Source organism: Crotalus tigris, unplaced genomic scaffold (genome assembly GCF_016545835.1).
Source record: "Crotalus tigris isolate CLP2741 ecotype Arizona unplaced genomic scaffold, ASM1654583v1 scf7180000021296.432647, whole genome shotgun sequence".
Lineage (NCBI taxonomy): Eukaryota > Metazoa > Chordata > Lepidosauria > Squamata > Viperidae > Crotalus > Crotalus tigris.
The window spans coordinates 369,863-383,814 of NW_024098441.1; the positions used below are offsets into that span (position 1 = coordinate 369,863).

The 13,952-nt window shown below is 40.1% G+C and overlaps 1 protein-coding gene across 1 annotated transcript; it reads left to right on the forward strand.

Annotated features, from left to right (window-relative positions):
- Window positions 1–4,379: 4,379 nt before the first annotated feature.
- LOC120320295 (proto-oncogene Mas-like) lies at window positions 4,380–9,981 on the forward strand. Its single transcript, XM_039369895.1, has 2 exons — window positions 4,380–4,823; window positions 7,958–9,981. The coding sequence occupies exon 2, from the start codon at window positions 8,531–8,533 to the stop codon at window positions 9,461–9,463; it is 933 nt and encodes a 310-aa protein (XP_039225829.1). The 5' UTR covers window positions 4,380–4,823; window positions 7,958–8,530; the 3' UTR covers window positions 9,464–9,981.
- The last annotated feature ends 3,971 nt before the right edge of the window (window positions 9,982–13,952 follow it).

Consider the following 13,952-nt stretch of genomic DNA (forward strand, 5'->3'; position numbering starts at 1 on the left):
GAGAGTAATTTCTCTAATGATGTTTTCACCAAATAGCAACCCCTTCCTCACCCCTTCCTCTCCCTGGAGGAGAGTCACCCCCGAGCATGGCCCATGCAGAGCAGCGGAGACAAGAACATGGCAGCCAGGCAGCATAGACAAGACTCTGCCGTCACACCCCATCGCGCACAGTTGCTGCTCTGGGGCACTGGCAGTGGGTGTGGCCACCATGGCACTGCTGGGTGATCTGTGATGGGCCCTGGAGGCAGTGAGTGGCCCTGTGTGCAGGGGGGGTGGGGATGGAGTGGGGGTGGGGCAGGGGGTGGAGCCAAGGCGGGACCAGGTTTTGGGCACTCAATCTCTAAAAGATTTACCATCACTGGTATAGGGTCTCCTGCTTGAGCAGGGGGTTGGACTAGAAGACCTCCAAGATCCCTTTCAGCTCTATTCTATTATTATTTATTTTTTAAAAAAATATTTATAATATAATTAAAAAAAGTGGACATAACGTAACATTCCAGTACAAGTATTTCTAACAATTTGATCCTCTTCTTACATATAATTCTTTATATCTATATACACATGCATATTTTTCTATACAATATCTAATTCATTTCTCTAATTACTAACATACAATTATATATATTTCTATCTTAACACTAGATTATAACCCGGATAGTCGCTGATATGGACAGGCTCACAATGGAAATGAAGGATAAGACTGAGTTAGATTATTTTGAAATCTGGGACAAATTCTATTCTATTATTATTATTATAAGTCCTTCCAGGCCTTATATTCTTTTTTTTTCATTGATTTGAATATAATAAGTATATAAGCTAAAGCAGACGATAAGCTATCTCAGTCATAAAGGCAACAAAAACTTACAAATCTTAATTAGGCTTAAAACAGAGAATTTCCCCTCCCCCAAATCACAACATATGAATAAGAACAATGAACAATAGTGATGATAGTCCATCAGCAAAAACCAACACACCGAATAGTGTTATAAACCAGGAAAAAGCAGAGCGATCTTTTCAGTCTCAGGAACCAGCAGAAAACAAGGCCAGGCAATGCAGACAGAAAGCAGAAGAACACAAGAGCAATGGGGAGGGTTGCATGTGGTTTGCTTTTGATCAAGGTAACCCCAGCAAGAGAGTGTGATCACCACAACAGGAAGCAAAAGGAAATGACTCATTTCAGTGGAAGAGAATATGCGTAGTTCAGGACTGGACTTGTGGTGGGGTCCTTGATGCTCTCTGAGCTTGTTTTTTTTTTCTTGCAGACATTTCATTACCCCATTAAGGTAGCATCTTCAATGTGAGCAAGTGTGGGGTTTGATGTCTACTGAATAACAGAGTTGGAAAGGACCTTGGAGGACTTCTAGTTCAACCCCCTGCTCAGGCAGGAAACCCTGTACCATTTCATCAAGTGCCTGTCCAGTCTCTTCTTAAAAGCCTTCAGTGATGGAGCACCCATAACTTCTGGAGGCAAGTCGTCCCACTGGTTGATTGTTCTTACTATCAGGAAATTTCTCCTTAATTCTAGGTTGCTTCTCTCCTTGATTAGTTTCTTGTCCTGCCTTCAAGTGCTTTGGAAAATTGGTTACCCTCCTCAGATATTGGAACACTGCTATCATTTGTTCCCTAGTCCTTCTTTTCACTTAACTTTTTGTTGTTAATTGCGAAGTCGTGTCCGACCCATCGCGACCCCATGGACAACGTTCCTCCAGGTCTTCCTGTCCTCTACCATCTTCTGGAGTCCATTTAAGTTCATACCTACTGCTTCAGTGACTCCATCCAGCCATCTCATTCTCTGTCGTCCCCTTCTTCTATTGCCCTCAATCTTTCCCAGCATTAGGCCCTTCTCCAGTGAGTCCTTCCTTCTCATTAGGTGGCCAAAGTATTTGAGTTTCAACTTCAGGATCTGGCCTTCTAAAGAGCAGTCAGGGTTGATCTCTTCTAGGACTGACCGGTTTGAACGCCTTGCAGTCCAAGGGACTCGCAGGAGTCTTCTCCAGCACCATAGTTCAAAGGCCTCAATTCTTTTACGCTCAGCCTTTCTTATGGTCCAACTTTCACAGCCATACATTGCAACTGGGAAAACCATGGCCTATACGCACTTTTGTTGGCAGGGTGATGTCTCTGCTTTTTAGTATGCTGTCTAGATTTGCCATAGCTTTCCTCCCCAGGAGCAAGCATCTTTTAATTTCTTGGCTGCAGTCCCCATCTGAGATGATCTTGGAGCCCAGAAAAATAAAATCTGTCACTACCTCCATTTCTTCCCCATCTATTTGCTAGGAATTGAGAGGGCTGGATGCCATGATTTTGGTTTTCTTAATGTTGAGTTTCAAGCCTACTTTTGCACTCTCCTCCTTCACCCGCATCAAGAGGCTCTTTAGTTCCTCTTCACTTTCTGCCATTAGAGTGGTATCATCTGCATATCTTAGGTTGTTGATATTTCTCCCAGCAATCTCCTGGCAATCTTCACTTAACTAGACCTACCCAATTCCTGCAACCAATCTTCATATGTTTTAGCCTCCAGCCCCCTGATCAACTTTGTTGCTCTTCTCTGCACTCTTTCCAGAGTCACAAGATCTTTTTTATACTGTGATGAGCAAAGCTGGATGTCTGTTCGTGGGGATGTGGTTTTCTCTGTGATAATGAAAGATTTGCAAACAAACAACTTCACTCAGTGACTACAAAGGACTCCAAAAGCAGAGCTATCTTTGTGATCTCAGGGATAAGCAGAAGATAAGGCCAGGCAATGTAGGCAGGAAGCAGAAGAACACAAGAGTTGAAAGAGTTTTATTTTGGTCAGATCACCATAGCAAAGAAATGTGATAACCACAACAGATATCAAGATGAAATGACTAATTTCCACAAAGAGAATTGTGGAGTCCTTGATGGCCTCTGAGCTTGTTTGTTCCTTGCAGATCTTTTCATTACCAAACTAGGTTTCATCAAGGCACCTGAGTGTGGGGGTTGAAGCCTGTTTATATACAGTTAACAAGAAGGAACCTTTGGCAGCTACATGTCTCTTCGTTTCAACTTGGCATTAGATTTGGAGGGGGGGAGGTGTTGCTTTGGAAGGGTTTAGCTGGAGAAGTGAAACCTCTCCTCTGAAGACCGTGAGAGCCTGAAATCTTTCCAAGGACACTGCAGCAGGTGTGGAGGAGAAGCAGACAGTTCCCATAACGAAGTGAAATTATTTATAGAGACTACGTGAGAAGGTAAGGGGTTTGGCTGGAGAGATTATTGTTAATTCTATGATCTGGTGTCTAGGAACCTTAGAGTTTTAGTTTGACAGTACCATGCCGTGAGTTCAATAAACAGTAAGATTTTTGGAAATGGAATGAACCTGGTGACTTATTTGGATCCTCAAACTGGATGTTGACGACAGTAGCTTGCCCTGCCAGTGATGGTAGTTTTCCTTTTGGCAATAAGACATCTGCAAGCTAACAAGCTCAGAGACCACCAAGGACACCATGATGACTAATTTCTCCTGTACAAACCTCAGTTAGCAACAGAGAAGATGACATTTGTCCCTTAATCTGTCCAGTAATACTATTAAGAGAAACAAAGAAAGGAAGGGATGTTTTGTCTGCAGAAAAGGGCCCGGGACACTCATTTCTTTACTGAACAATGCAGGAGGCAGATTCTATAAGCATTTGAAGTTCTGTAACACAGGGAAGACAAAATTTTAATCTAATTTCAGAGAGTTGATCATAAAGCCTTCTTTCTCGGGGCCTGCTGGAAGGGATTTTGAAGAAACCTTTCAAGACTTGTGAATATGCAGAAAGGTTGAAGCCAGACAGAATTCAGAAGGAATGTATCTTCATAGGGTAGGCACTAGTCACACAGAAGACAAATACCGTATTTTCCGGCGTATAAGACGATCCCCGACTTTGGAGAAGATTTGCATGGTTTAGAAAGTCCTCTTATACGCCGGAAAATACAGTATTTAGGCCTTCCAAAAGACACTGTTGATAGGTGGGACCTGGAATGAACCCACTCTGCCAAATTTTACAGGTGATCCAAAAACAAACAAAGAAAGCTGGTCTCTTAAGTGTCCAGTGTTAAGCCATGAAGACCTTTACTGGTGACGACCAGCTCTGGGAATTATATCTGCAAGCCCACTGGTAACTAGTGCAATTTACAAAGTAGAAGTGTCACATGGACAAAATGAAAATTGCTCACAACTACGTAGGCAGCTCCATTCTGGATCAACTGTAGTTCTGAATATTCTTCAAGGGTAAGCTCCACGTGTGATGCCTTTTGTATCTTGGAAAAAACACAGCACTAAAGTTTCTTTTTTTATTTCCATTGCTCCAAATAATCCTTTTAAACCCCGTCTATATCCTCAAGAACACATGCTAATCAATATCAGTACCAGCATTGTTCAATCTTCTAATGAACCTCACAACTAATAGAAAGACATAAAGCTATTTATCCATCCATCCATCCATCCATCCATTAAATTGGCTTTAATTTTCATTTAATAATTTCAAAAATAACTCATGTTTGCAAACAAAGGATGAAACAGGTTTCGCATTCACTTGTATGGGTTTTCCCAGTCTTACAGAAGATATAAACAGGGCTGAGTTTTGGTTCTCCTTCCAAATTATGATTAAGATTTTGCAAAACATATATAGAGAACACCCTCTCTTTCCACGACTATTGCAAAATGTTAAGGACGTTCCTCTTTTCTTTTCTGATGCTGAATAAATTCTGCGTGCTCACCATAGCCACATCAAATGCAGACCAAACTGGATTCATCAAAGAAATCTAGCTTTCTGAACTGCCTCAGATTCTCAAAGAGATCTATTCTTGTGCATCACCACCAGGTATGTCCTTAGCAAAGACAAAACTGTCGTTATGGTAGCTGTTTTATATATATAAAAAAATCTCAATTCAGAATAAGTCTCAAAAACTGCAAGGATTTGATAGTATGATTTCTGATGAAAGGTTATCCATCACAGATGACCAGTTATTAAAAAAAAAATCAGTTAAATAGTTGGGTAGAGTATACTACTACTACTACTACTACTACTAATAATAATAATAATAATAATAATAATAATAATAAAGTTGGAAGGGACCTTGGAGGTCTTCTAGTCCAACCCTCTGCTCAGGCAGGAAACCCTATACCATTTCAGACAAATGGCTGTCCAGTCTCTTCTTAAAAACTTCCAGTGTTGGAGCATTCACCGCTTCTGGAGGCAGGTTGTTCCACTGGTTAATTGTTCTAAATGTCAGGAAATTTCTCCTTAGTTCTAGCTTGCTTCTCTCCTTGATTAGTTTCCATCCGTTGCTTCTTGTCCTGCCTTCAGGTGCTTTGGAGAATAGCTTGACTCCATCTTCTTTGTGGCAACCCCTGAGATATTGGAACACTGCTATCATACCCCGCCCCTTGTCCTTCTCTTCATTAAACTAGACATACCTAATTCCACCAACTGTTCCTTATATATTCCTTATATACCATTTCTAGATGTAGTCACCTGTATTTTTATGCTAGCCAACTTGTCATAAAAGCGGTAATAGCTCCAACTGAGTTTTCATATCTGTTTGGAGACAGCGTGGAGGTTTCTGACACCTCCGGTGTATTGTGCCTTAGAGTGTTTCCATTGTGTAACACTGAATTGTAAACACAGGGCCAAGAAGTCTCAGGCTTAAGCATGTGGTCTCATAGTTCTTTTCAGGTTGCAGTGACCCACACATTTGCTCTTGCTTTTCTTGACAGATGTAGCTACTTATCAAGAATATTGATAAATATCAATATTGATAAATATCAATATTGATAAATATCAAGCTATTTGTCAAGAATATTGTTTCCTTTTAATGTTTGTCAGAAATTTCATGTGTCCCTCTTGGTCCTCTTCTACTGATTTTTTTCCCACCTGTGAACCAATTCTAAGCTCCTCATATTCATTCTGGAGAACCTTCTCTGGATATGTCATGTTGTGCTGCTGAACTCCTTGAATATGTTTTTTTTCAAGACACAAAGAGCAGAAATGTTTCTGCAATTATCTACTACTGATCTATCCAATTGTCTCCTATCTTTCAAATGTTCTTGTTTTGTCTTTTGTTTTGTTTTTCCTGCTCTTTCTCTCCTACATTCATTGCTTTTTCAGGTCAAGGAATTACACATTTTATATTATTGCGAAAATATGTCCTTACGTTTGAGCCATTCCACAAAAGAGGATTGGCTTGGGGCAGGAGATGATTTTGAGGTGGCTTCTCTGGTGTTGTATATGGCTTTTGTTTCATTGTATAGTTTATTTCATTTCATTAGTTTGCAGTATGGTTTGGTTTGGTTTAGTTCAATGAGATGGTAGCTACCTAGAATCCTTGCTAAATTGTCACCAACACTCTTCTACATTATTAGAAATATTTAGTAGGGAAGATATTCATCAGTTAATGATTCCAAAGAATAATGTTTTCTTTTCCTGTGATGTTTATCTTGGACTTGTTGAAAGAAAAGTTAGGTCCAATTTCAATCCTGGAGAAAGGTGCTGGAAATAAAATGGAGGCTAGCTGCTTAGGAAAGAAGGTCTCTGTTTCTTAAGGAGCAGAACCAACAACAGCATGTGGTTCTGGGACAGCTGACAAAATGGAATTAAGAGTAGGTGGGTTTTGTCTTTGAGATGCCTGTTCCTTGTGTAATGTACTTTGTTTGACTGTGTTTGATTGTGCCCTTTTAGTATTCTAATTATTGTTGCCTGACTCCCATTATGGTTGGGAGATCATGCTGGGTAGGGAACGTAGATTTTAGGAGTCTTTGTTTTTCTAATCCCACCAGCTCCAGCCTTCTGTGGGGGCTGGGGCTGAAGGCGTTTTGCTTATGAATAGGGTGGCCAAGGCTTTCTGAATGGATTACAAAATCTCCATTTCTAGATATTAGCTTCTCCAGGTTTCTGCTTGAGGCAGGAAGATGGGATGTTTCTGCCTTTGTTAAGATTTTTTTCTTCACTATTAGTAGGCTCGTATTGGAAGAAGGACTCGTTGCCTTCTTTAGAAGAATGGATATTTAAAGTTTCTAACTTTGCAGAAATGGCAAAAATTTCTGCTTATTTGAAGGATCATACACAAGAAAGATACATTATTGTATGGAGAAGATGGATAGATTATATTCAGAAAAAATATGGGACTATAAAGTTTCATTTATTTTATGAGTAAAATTTGATAGTAACTGTTGTAGAGATTTGTTTATATGACTTAATTTAAGGGGAGTTAAAGGTTAAGTATGATGGTTTTTTTCCTTTTTTCTTTCTTTTTTTCTTTTTTTTTATTATTGTTAACTTTCTTATTAATAACCCTGTACGCTGCTCTGGGAAGCGAGGGTGGGTGGGTGGGTGAGTGGGTGGGTAATGATAATATAGTCATGGTAAATGCTTGGGTATTTCCCCTATGCTGCGTTCATGTGTGTGAGAGGGATGAGAGGGGAGGAAGGAGTAAGGTGGAAGTAGGATGGTTAGAGGAGAAGGGGAGGGGAAGAGAGTAGGAGGGGAGGAAAGAAAGAGGAGGGAAGTGGGGAAGGTTTAGAGAGGATGGACGCAGCCTGGGGGGAATGGGCAGGCGGTACCAATGGTTAGGAATTTATTTTAATTGAATTGTATTTTGTATGAATAAATGGAAAATAAAAACTTTTTAATAAAAAAAAAGATTTTTTTCTTCACTTCTACTTTAGGGAAAATATTCTATCCTTCCTTTTTTAATATTCCCCTAAATATTTCATTCTCGGTGGTGGTGGGGAAGTGCTGACTTCCTACAGCCTTCACAAAAGCCAAGAAGAATGTTATTAAATGTTTTGTTACTTATAGCTGGTCCCAATGGGAACATTTTTTTGGGGGGGGGGTTTAAGAATTATGATTAATAACTTTGTACAGCCGTTTATTTACACTTTAAAGGAGGGAAAGATCCGTACTGTATTGTATGCCCTTAAAATGATCCTATAACCACTTTTTTTTTAAAACTTTAGATATGACATAGTTCTTACAAAGAAGCAGAGGGAACCTAACAACCCACAAAACTGAGAATTTCCTCTTTTAACCGGCAAAGTGACCAACTTAACTATTTTCCGTGAGTCGTTTCTGCTTTGATTGTGTGGAGAGACTAAGGCAAAGCAAGTCCTTTACTCTGCAGGAGTCAAATTTTTCACTGGTTGTGAAATGTTATACACGCCAGATGATGAATTGACCCATATGGCTGAAAACTGATGGGAGAAAATAATCTACAGACCCTGATGCCACCATGTTTGCCTTCCTGAGCAAGAACCAATGCAGAAGTACACAAAAGCACAACCCAACTGACTTCTGCTGAAGATCTTCGGGTGAATTTTTCCACATCCTCTGCCATCCTTCGTGGAAAAATCAGAACATTTGCAAACATCGTTTGATGCCTGTTGGCTAAAAATAAGCGGTTTGTCCTTTAGCTGCCTGGGTCCATCTTTAACTTTCAACGAGAAGCAGCAACTAGTAAAAAAAAAAAAAAATCAAAGTGAGATTCATTTCCACAGAAGACAGCAAGCAATACAAAAACCATCTTTTCTGGAATGACGGATGCCAACATCGGAAGTCTGGCATTCCGATATCTTGAACACAATCAGACTGAGGTCATCCACTCAAAGAGCAGCATGTATGAGCCTGAATATCAGAAAAAAGTCATCTATTCTTTAATCATTTTAATCTGTATTCCAGGGATTATTGGAAATGGAATTATCATCCGACTTTTGGGTTTCAAGATTAAAAGGAATTCTTTCACTGTCTATATCCTCAATTTGGCTGTGGCTGACAGTGGGACTCTCGTATTCCTCTTTCTGATGGAAATCCTGTACTTGATTAAGAGTTTCCCCCCCCTAATAATAACAGAATGTATGATATCCACTTACTGCACTGGTCAATTTCTTCTGACTATCATTAGCATTGACCGATGTTTGGCTCTCTTCTTCCCAATTTGGTATCGATGCCATCAGCCAGCATACTTGTCCACTATACTCTGTGCCTTTTCATGGCTGGTCTCTTTGCTCCTCTGTGTAATTCATTATGTTCTGTTTGGGGTTAATCTGACGAGAAACTTCCCCTCATTCTACCACATTCTCATCTGTAGCTCCATTTGCATCCCACTCATGGTGGTCTCCAGCCTGGCCCTCTTCATCAAAGGCTACCTTAAATCACAGATGCAGAAGCGTGGAAAACTTCTCAAAGTCGCCTTGCTTGCCCTGTTTTTCTTCCTCATCTTTTCTATTCCACCCAGCGCCATTTATCTCAGTGATGTTCTTTTCAAGCATAATTATGACAATTTAATTACATATGGCTACCTATGCGCCTGTCTTAACAGCAGTGTTAACCCACTGATCTATTTTCTACTGGGGAGGAAGAAGGAACATCATTCTACGTACAACTTAAACACTATCCTTCAGAGAGTTTTCAAGGAGGAAGACGAAAATGAAAAGCAGGCAGAGGTCCAGGTTGATATCCAGTCATGATGTGCTCACGAGAGTGGGGGAAAAAAAATCCATATTTCTATACTGCCCTGCCAGGCCCTGATAATGAATTCAGAGAAATCTCCTCTGGAAATCCAGGACTGCCAAAAATGTAACGCCAAGGAGATTAGGAAATTAGTTTGTCGTTTATTCAGTTGTAACTGTGATTTTCAAGTCATTTTGAGCAGATCCTGCTGACTTGAGCTGACTTGATGAAATAACTCATGGGTGAAAGGGGGTTAAACTTTTCTTCAATCTCGGTAATCAATTATGAGAAGCTAAATGAATGGTTTTCCTTATTTTCAGATTTCTGCACCTAATGTTTGTTCATCTGCAGGCATAAGTCAAAATGCTCCAAAAACCCTTTCAGCTGCTTTGATGCTCCTAGCTATTTTACCCTCACCTTCAGTTATTCAGTTCATTTACTAGTGAGAATTATTGATCAGTGATTCTGAAAATGTAATTCTGTGTTAGCATCCATCCAATGTATGTATGTATGTATGTATATGTGTGTATGTGTGTGTGCGTGTGTATTCATTAATATGTCTTGCATGTTTACATATATTGCACAATGGATTTTAATGATACGGATTTTAATTTTGCTTTAATTAAAATTGTAGTCATCTCTTCTTGTGGTTTATACTTCCCATTTTTATCTACTGTTAGATTGAACATTGTCGGAAAGGAAGGATATAAATTTAGCAAACAACTGTTGTGCAGAAGTCATGTGTTTGCCTCTGGCCACTGAGATGCACATTTCAAAAACAATCTTTCTGAAAGATTCATGTAATGCTGGATTGTTCCCACTTTTCTTTTCTACCTGCCAAGAGTAATCTTCCACTTCATTTCTGGAAGAGAAATGAATTATAATTCTCAGGATATGAACAGTGACTTCCATCACAGTTTTTAGAGAAGGACATATGGCCTGGCTACTTTTGTTTTTCCTTCCTTCCTTCCTTCCTTCCTTCCTTCCTTCCTTCCTTCCTTCCTTCCTTCCTTCCTTCCTTCCTTCCTTCCTTCTTTCTTTCTTTCTTTCTTTCTTTCTTTCTTTCTTTCTTTCTTTCTTTCTTTCTTTCTTTCTTTCCCTCCAGGGGGTATTAGTTCTAACCCAGTTCTTTCCAATGAGAGCTTTTGTGGAACCACCCAGATTGGGAGTACTTAGAATGCCTCCTACTCCTCCTCCTCCTCCTCCACCTCCTCCTCCTCCTCCTTCTCCCTTTACATTTGCGCAAAAAGAGTCCTTTTAGTTCCTCTGTAGCCCAACACATTGTGCAACTGCAGATAAAGGTAAGTTGGCTGTGTTCTCTCAACAAGGCCACTTTGTTTAAATAAGGCTGTTGATAGTCTAGAAAGTGAGCTCCATGGATGATTTTTGTGGGGGGGGGGGAAACCAGGATAGTGACTAACATTTAGACCAGTGGTTCTCAACCTTTTTAATGCCGTGACCCCCAACCGGTCATAAGTCGAGGACTACTCAACCGGTTGAAACTCATCATCAAGGAGAGAAGCAACCTAGAACTAAGGAGAATAAGAATAAGAGTAGAGTAGAGTAGAGTAGAGACAGGATAGAATAATAACTTTATTGTCACTTTAGAATAGAATAGAGTAGAGTAGAGTAGAGTAGAGTAGAGTAGAGTAGAGTAGAGTAGAGTAGAGTAGAAAATATGGAATGGAATGGAATAGAATAGAATAGAATAGAATAGAACAGAATAGAATAGAATAAGTATAAGTATAAGAATAGTGTAGAGTAGAGTAGGGTAGAGACAGAATAATAACTTTATTGTCACTTTAGAATAGAATAGAATAGAATAGAATAGAATAGAGTAGAGTAGAGTAGAGTAGAGTAGAGTAGAGTAGAGTAGAGTAGAGTAGAGTGGAATGGAATGGAATGGAATGGAGTGGAGTGGAGAGGAGCAGAGCAGAGCAGAGCAGAGCAGAACAGAACAGAACAGAACAGAACAGAACAGAATAGAATAGAATAGAATAGAAAATATGGAATGGAATGGAATAGAATAGAATAGAATAAGAATAGAATAAGAATAAGAGTAGAGTAGAGTAGAGTAGAGTAGAGTAGAGACAGGATAGAATAATAACTTTATTGTCACTTTAGAATAGAATAGAATAGAATGGAATGGAATGGAATGGAGTGGCGTGGCGTGGCGTGGCGTGGCGTGGCGTGGCGTGGAGTAGAGTAGAGTAGAATAGAATAGAATAGAATAAGAGTAGAATAGAATAGAATAAAATAGAATAGAATAGAATAGAATAGAATAGAATAGAATAGAGTAGAGACAGAATAGAATAATAACTTTATTGTCACTATAGAATAGAATAGAACACTATAGAATAGAATAGAATAGAATAGAATAGAATAGAATAGAATAGAACAGAATAACAGAGTTTAAGGGACCTTGGAGGTCATCTAGTCCAACCCCCTGCTCAGCTAGGAAACCCTATACCATTTCAGACAAATGGCTGTCCAGTCTCTTCTTAAAAACTTTCTATGTTGGGGAATTCACCACTTCTGGAGGCAGGTTGTTCCACTGGTTAATTGTTCTAACTGTCAGGATGTTTCTCCTTAGTTCTAGGTTGCTTCTCTCCTTGATTAGTTTCCATCCATTGCTTCTTGTCCTGCCTTCAGGCGCTTTGGAGAATAGCTTGACTCCCTCTTCTTTGGGGCAGCCCCTGAGATATTGGAAGACTGCTATCATGTCCCCCCTCGTCCTTCTCTTCATTAAAGTAGATATACCCAATTCCAGCTGTGTCATTTGCACACCTAGCATGACCCACCCCTTCTCCTAAAACATTTGAAGAACGGCTGCAGGACTTGGGTTTGGCTTGTCTAAAGAAGAGAAGAAACAGGGGTGACATGGGTTCAATAACCCCTCTGGTCTGCCTTTAATACAGTTACTCTCAGAAAGGAGAACTGAGCTGGACCAAAGCACAACTTTCCTCAGAAAAAAACAACAACTTGGGCGGTAGGCGTCTTTGAATTTTGATGTGTCATCGCACACTTGCGATATGCAAAGGAAGTCCTTAAAGATACAACCATATTTTGACAGAAGAAAATATCTAAAGAGCCCTGTCAGAAACGTAGTCTAATGGGAACATCTTGGAGTCCTGAACCCTTAAAAGAGGAATGTGGTTAAGGGTGACAGCAATTTCCTTTTATTATTTATTGAGTTTACATGGTGCCCATCTCACTGGGAAGGTGACTCTGAGGAGCTGGTTAAGCAAATGACTCCAGGAAACATGCAAGCGTCCATTTTATCTTGTTGCTGGTTAGTGTACATTTTTGACCAAATGCATTTTGGTTCTGATTGGTTTAAGTCGATTTGTTCATTAACATCAGACCAACAGCCAACTAAACCCCTACCAACACTGACACAGCAAGCCACTAGAATATAAACTGAGAACAAACCCCACCCCCTTCTAGCGCTGATGATGTTACCTAGTTTGGGTAATGAAATGTCTGCAAGAAACAGCCAAGCTCAGAGAGCACCAAGGACTCATTAGTTCTCCTCCTCCTCCTCCTCCTCCTCCTCCTCCTCCTCCTCCTCCTCCTCCTCCTCCTCCTCCTCTCCACAAATCCTACTTCCTTCTAGCACTGATGACGTTACCTAGTTGGGTCATGAAACGTCTCAAGAAAACAAACAAGCTCAGAGAGCTGTCAACGCTGCAAATACTGTATATTCTTGCTTTGACAATATGCAGAACTGTCTGGTATTTTTGGGGTTAATATAGAGCTTAGAGGGTGGGGGTAAAGCCCGGGAAAGAAAGAGGAAGGAAACCTTTGACCTTCACACTAATTGGATAATGTGATATAGGACAGCTAATTTAGGGAGGGAACATGCTGATAATTTAACCGCTCAGAGGAAGAGAACTTAAAAAGCATAGACTTCGTTATGCCTGTGCCGACATTTTGAAGCAATAAAAGACTTTTAGGGAAATCAATGCCTGGAAGTTCTTTGAAGTGTTTCATTAGCTGGAACCATAACAAGAGCATCAAGATCAAGGACACCCCAGGCCTCTCCTCCTCCTCCTCCTCCTCCTCCTCCTCCTCCTCCTCCTCCTCCTCCTCCTCCTCCTCCTCTCCACAAATCCCACTCCCTTCTAGCACTGATGATGTTATCTAGTTGGGTCATGAAACGTCTGCAAGAAAGCAAGTAAGCTCAGAGAGCAGAAAGGACTCCTCAAACTTTCAAGTTTTTAATGAAGCCTCAAGCTCTTCTATCAAGGGCTTTAGGGACAAAAGCTTGCAAAATTACACATTTGAAAAAATGCCATGCAGCAAGAAGGATTCCTGACAGCAGTTACGTTGGAATAAAAAGGAATGGTATAACACAACCCATTTACTATGAAAGCTCTTCACTTTGAAAATTGCACATACAGTAATATTTCCGGTTTACATTGCTTTGGGGATTAGCTATTCTGTTTGGCAAATTCCGTCAATTTTGTATGTTCGTATTGAGGCTACATACATATCCTTTATGAC

What these genes read in the sequence shown, in the direction of transcription:
- LOC120320295 (XM_039369895.1), top strand. Translation starts at nt 8,531, where the DNA reads ATGACGGATGCCAACATCGGAAGTCTGGCATTCCGATATCTTGAACAC.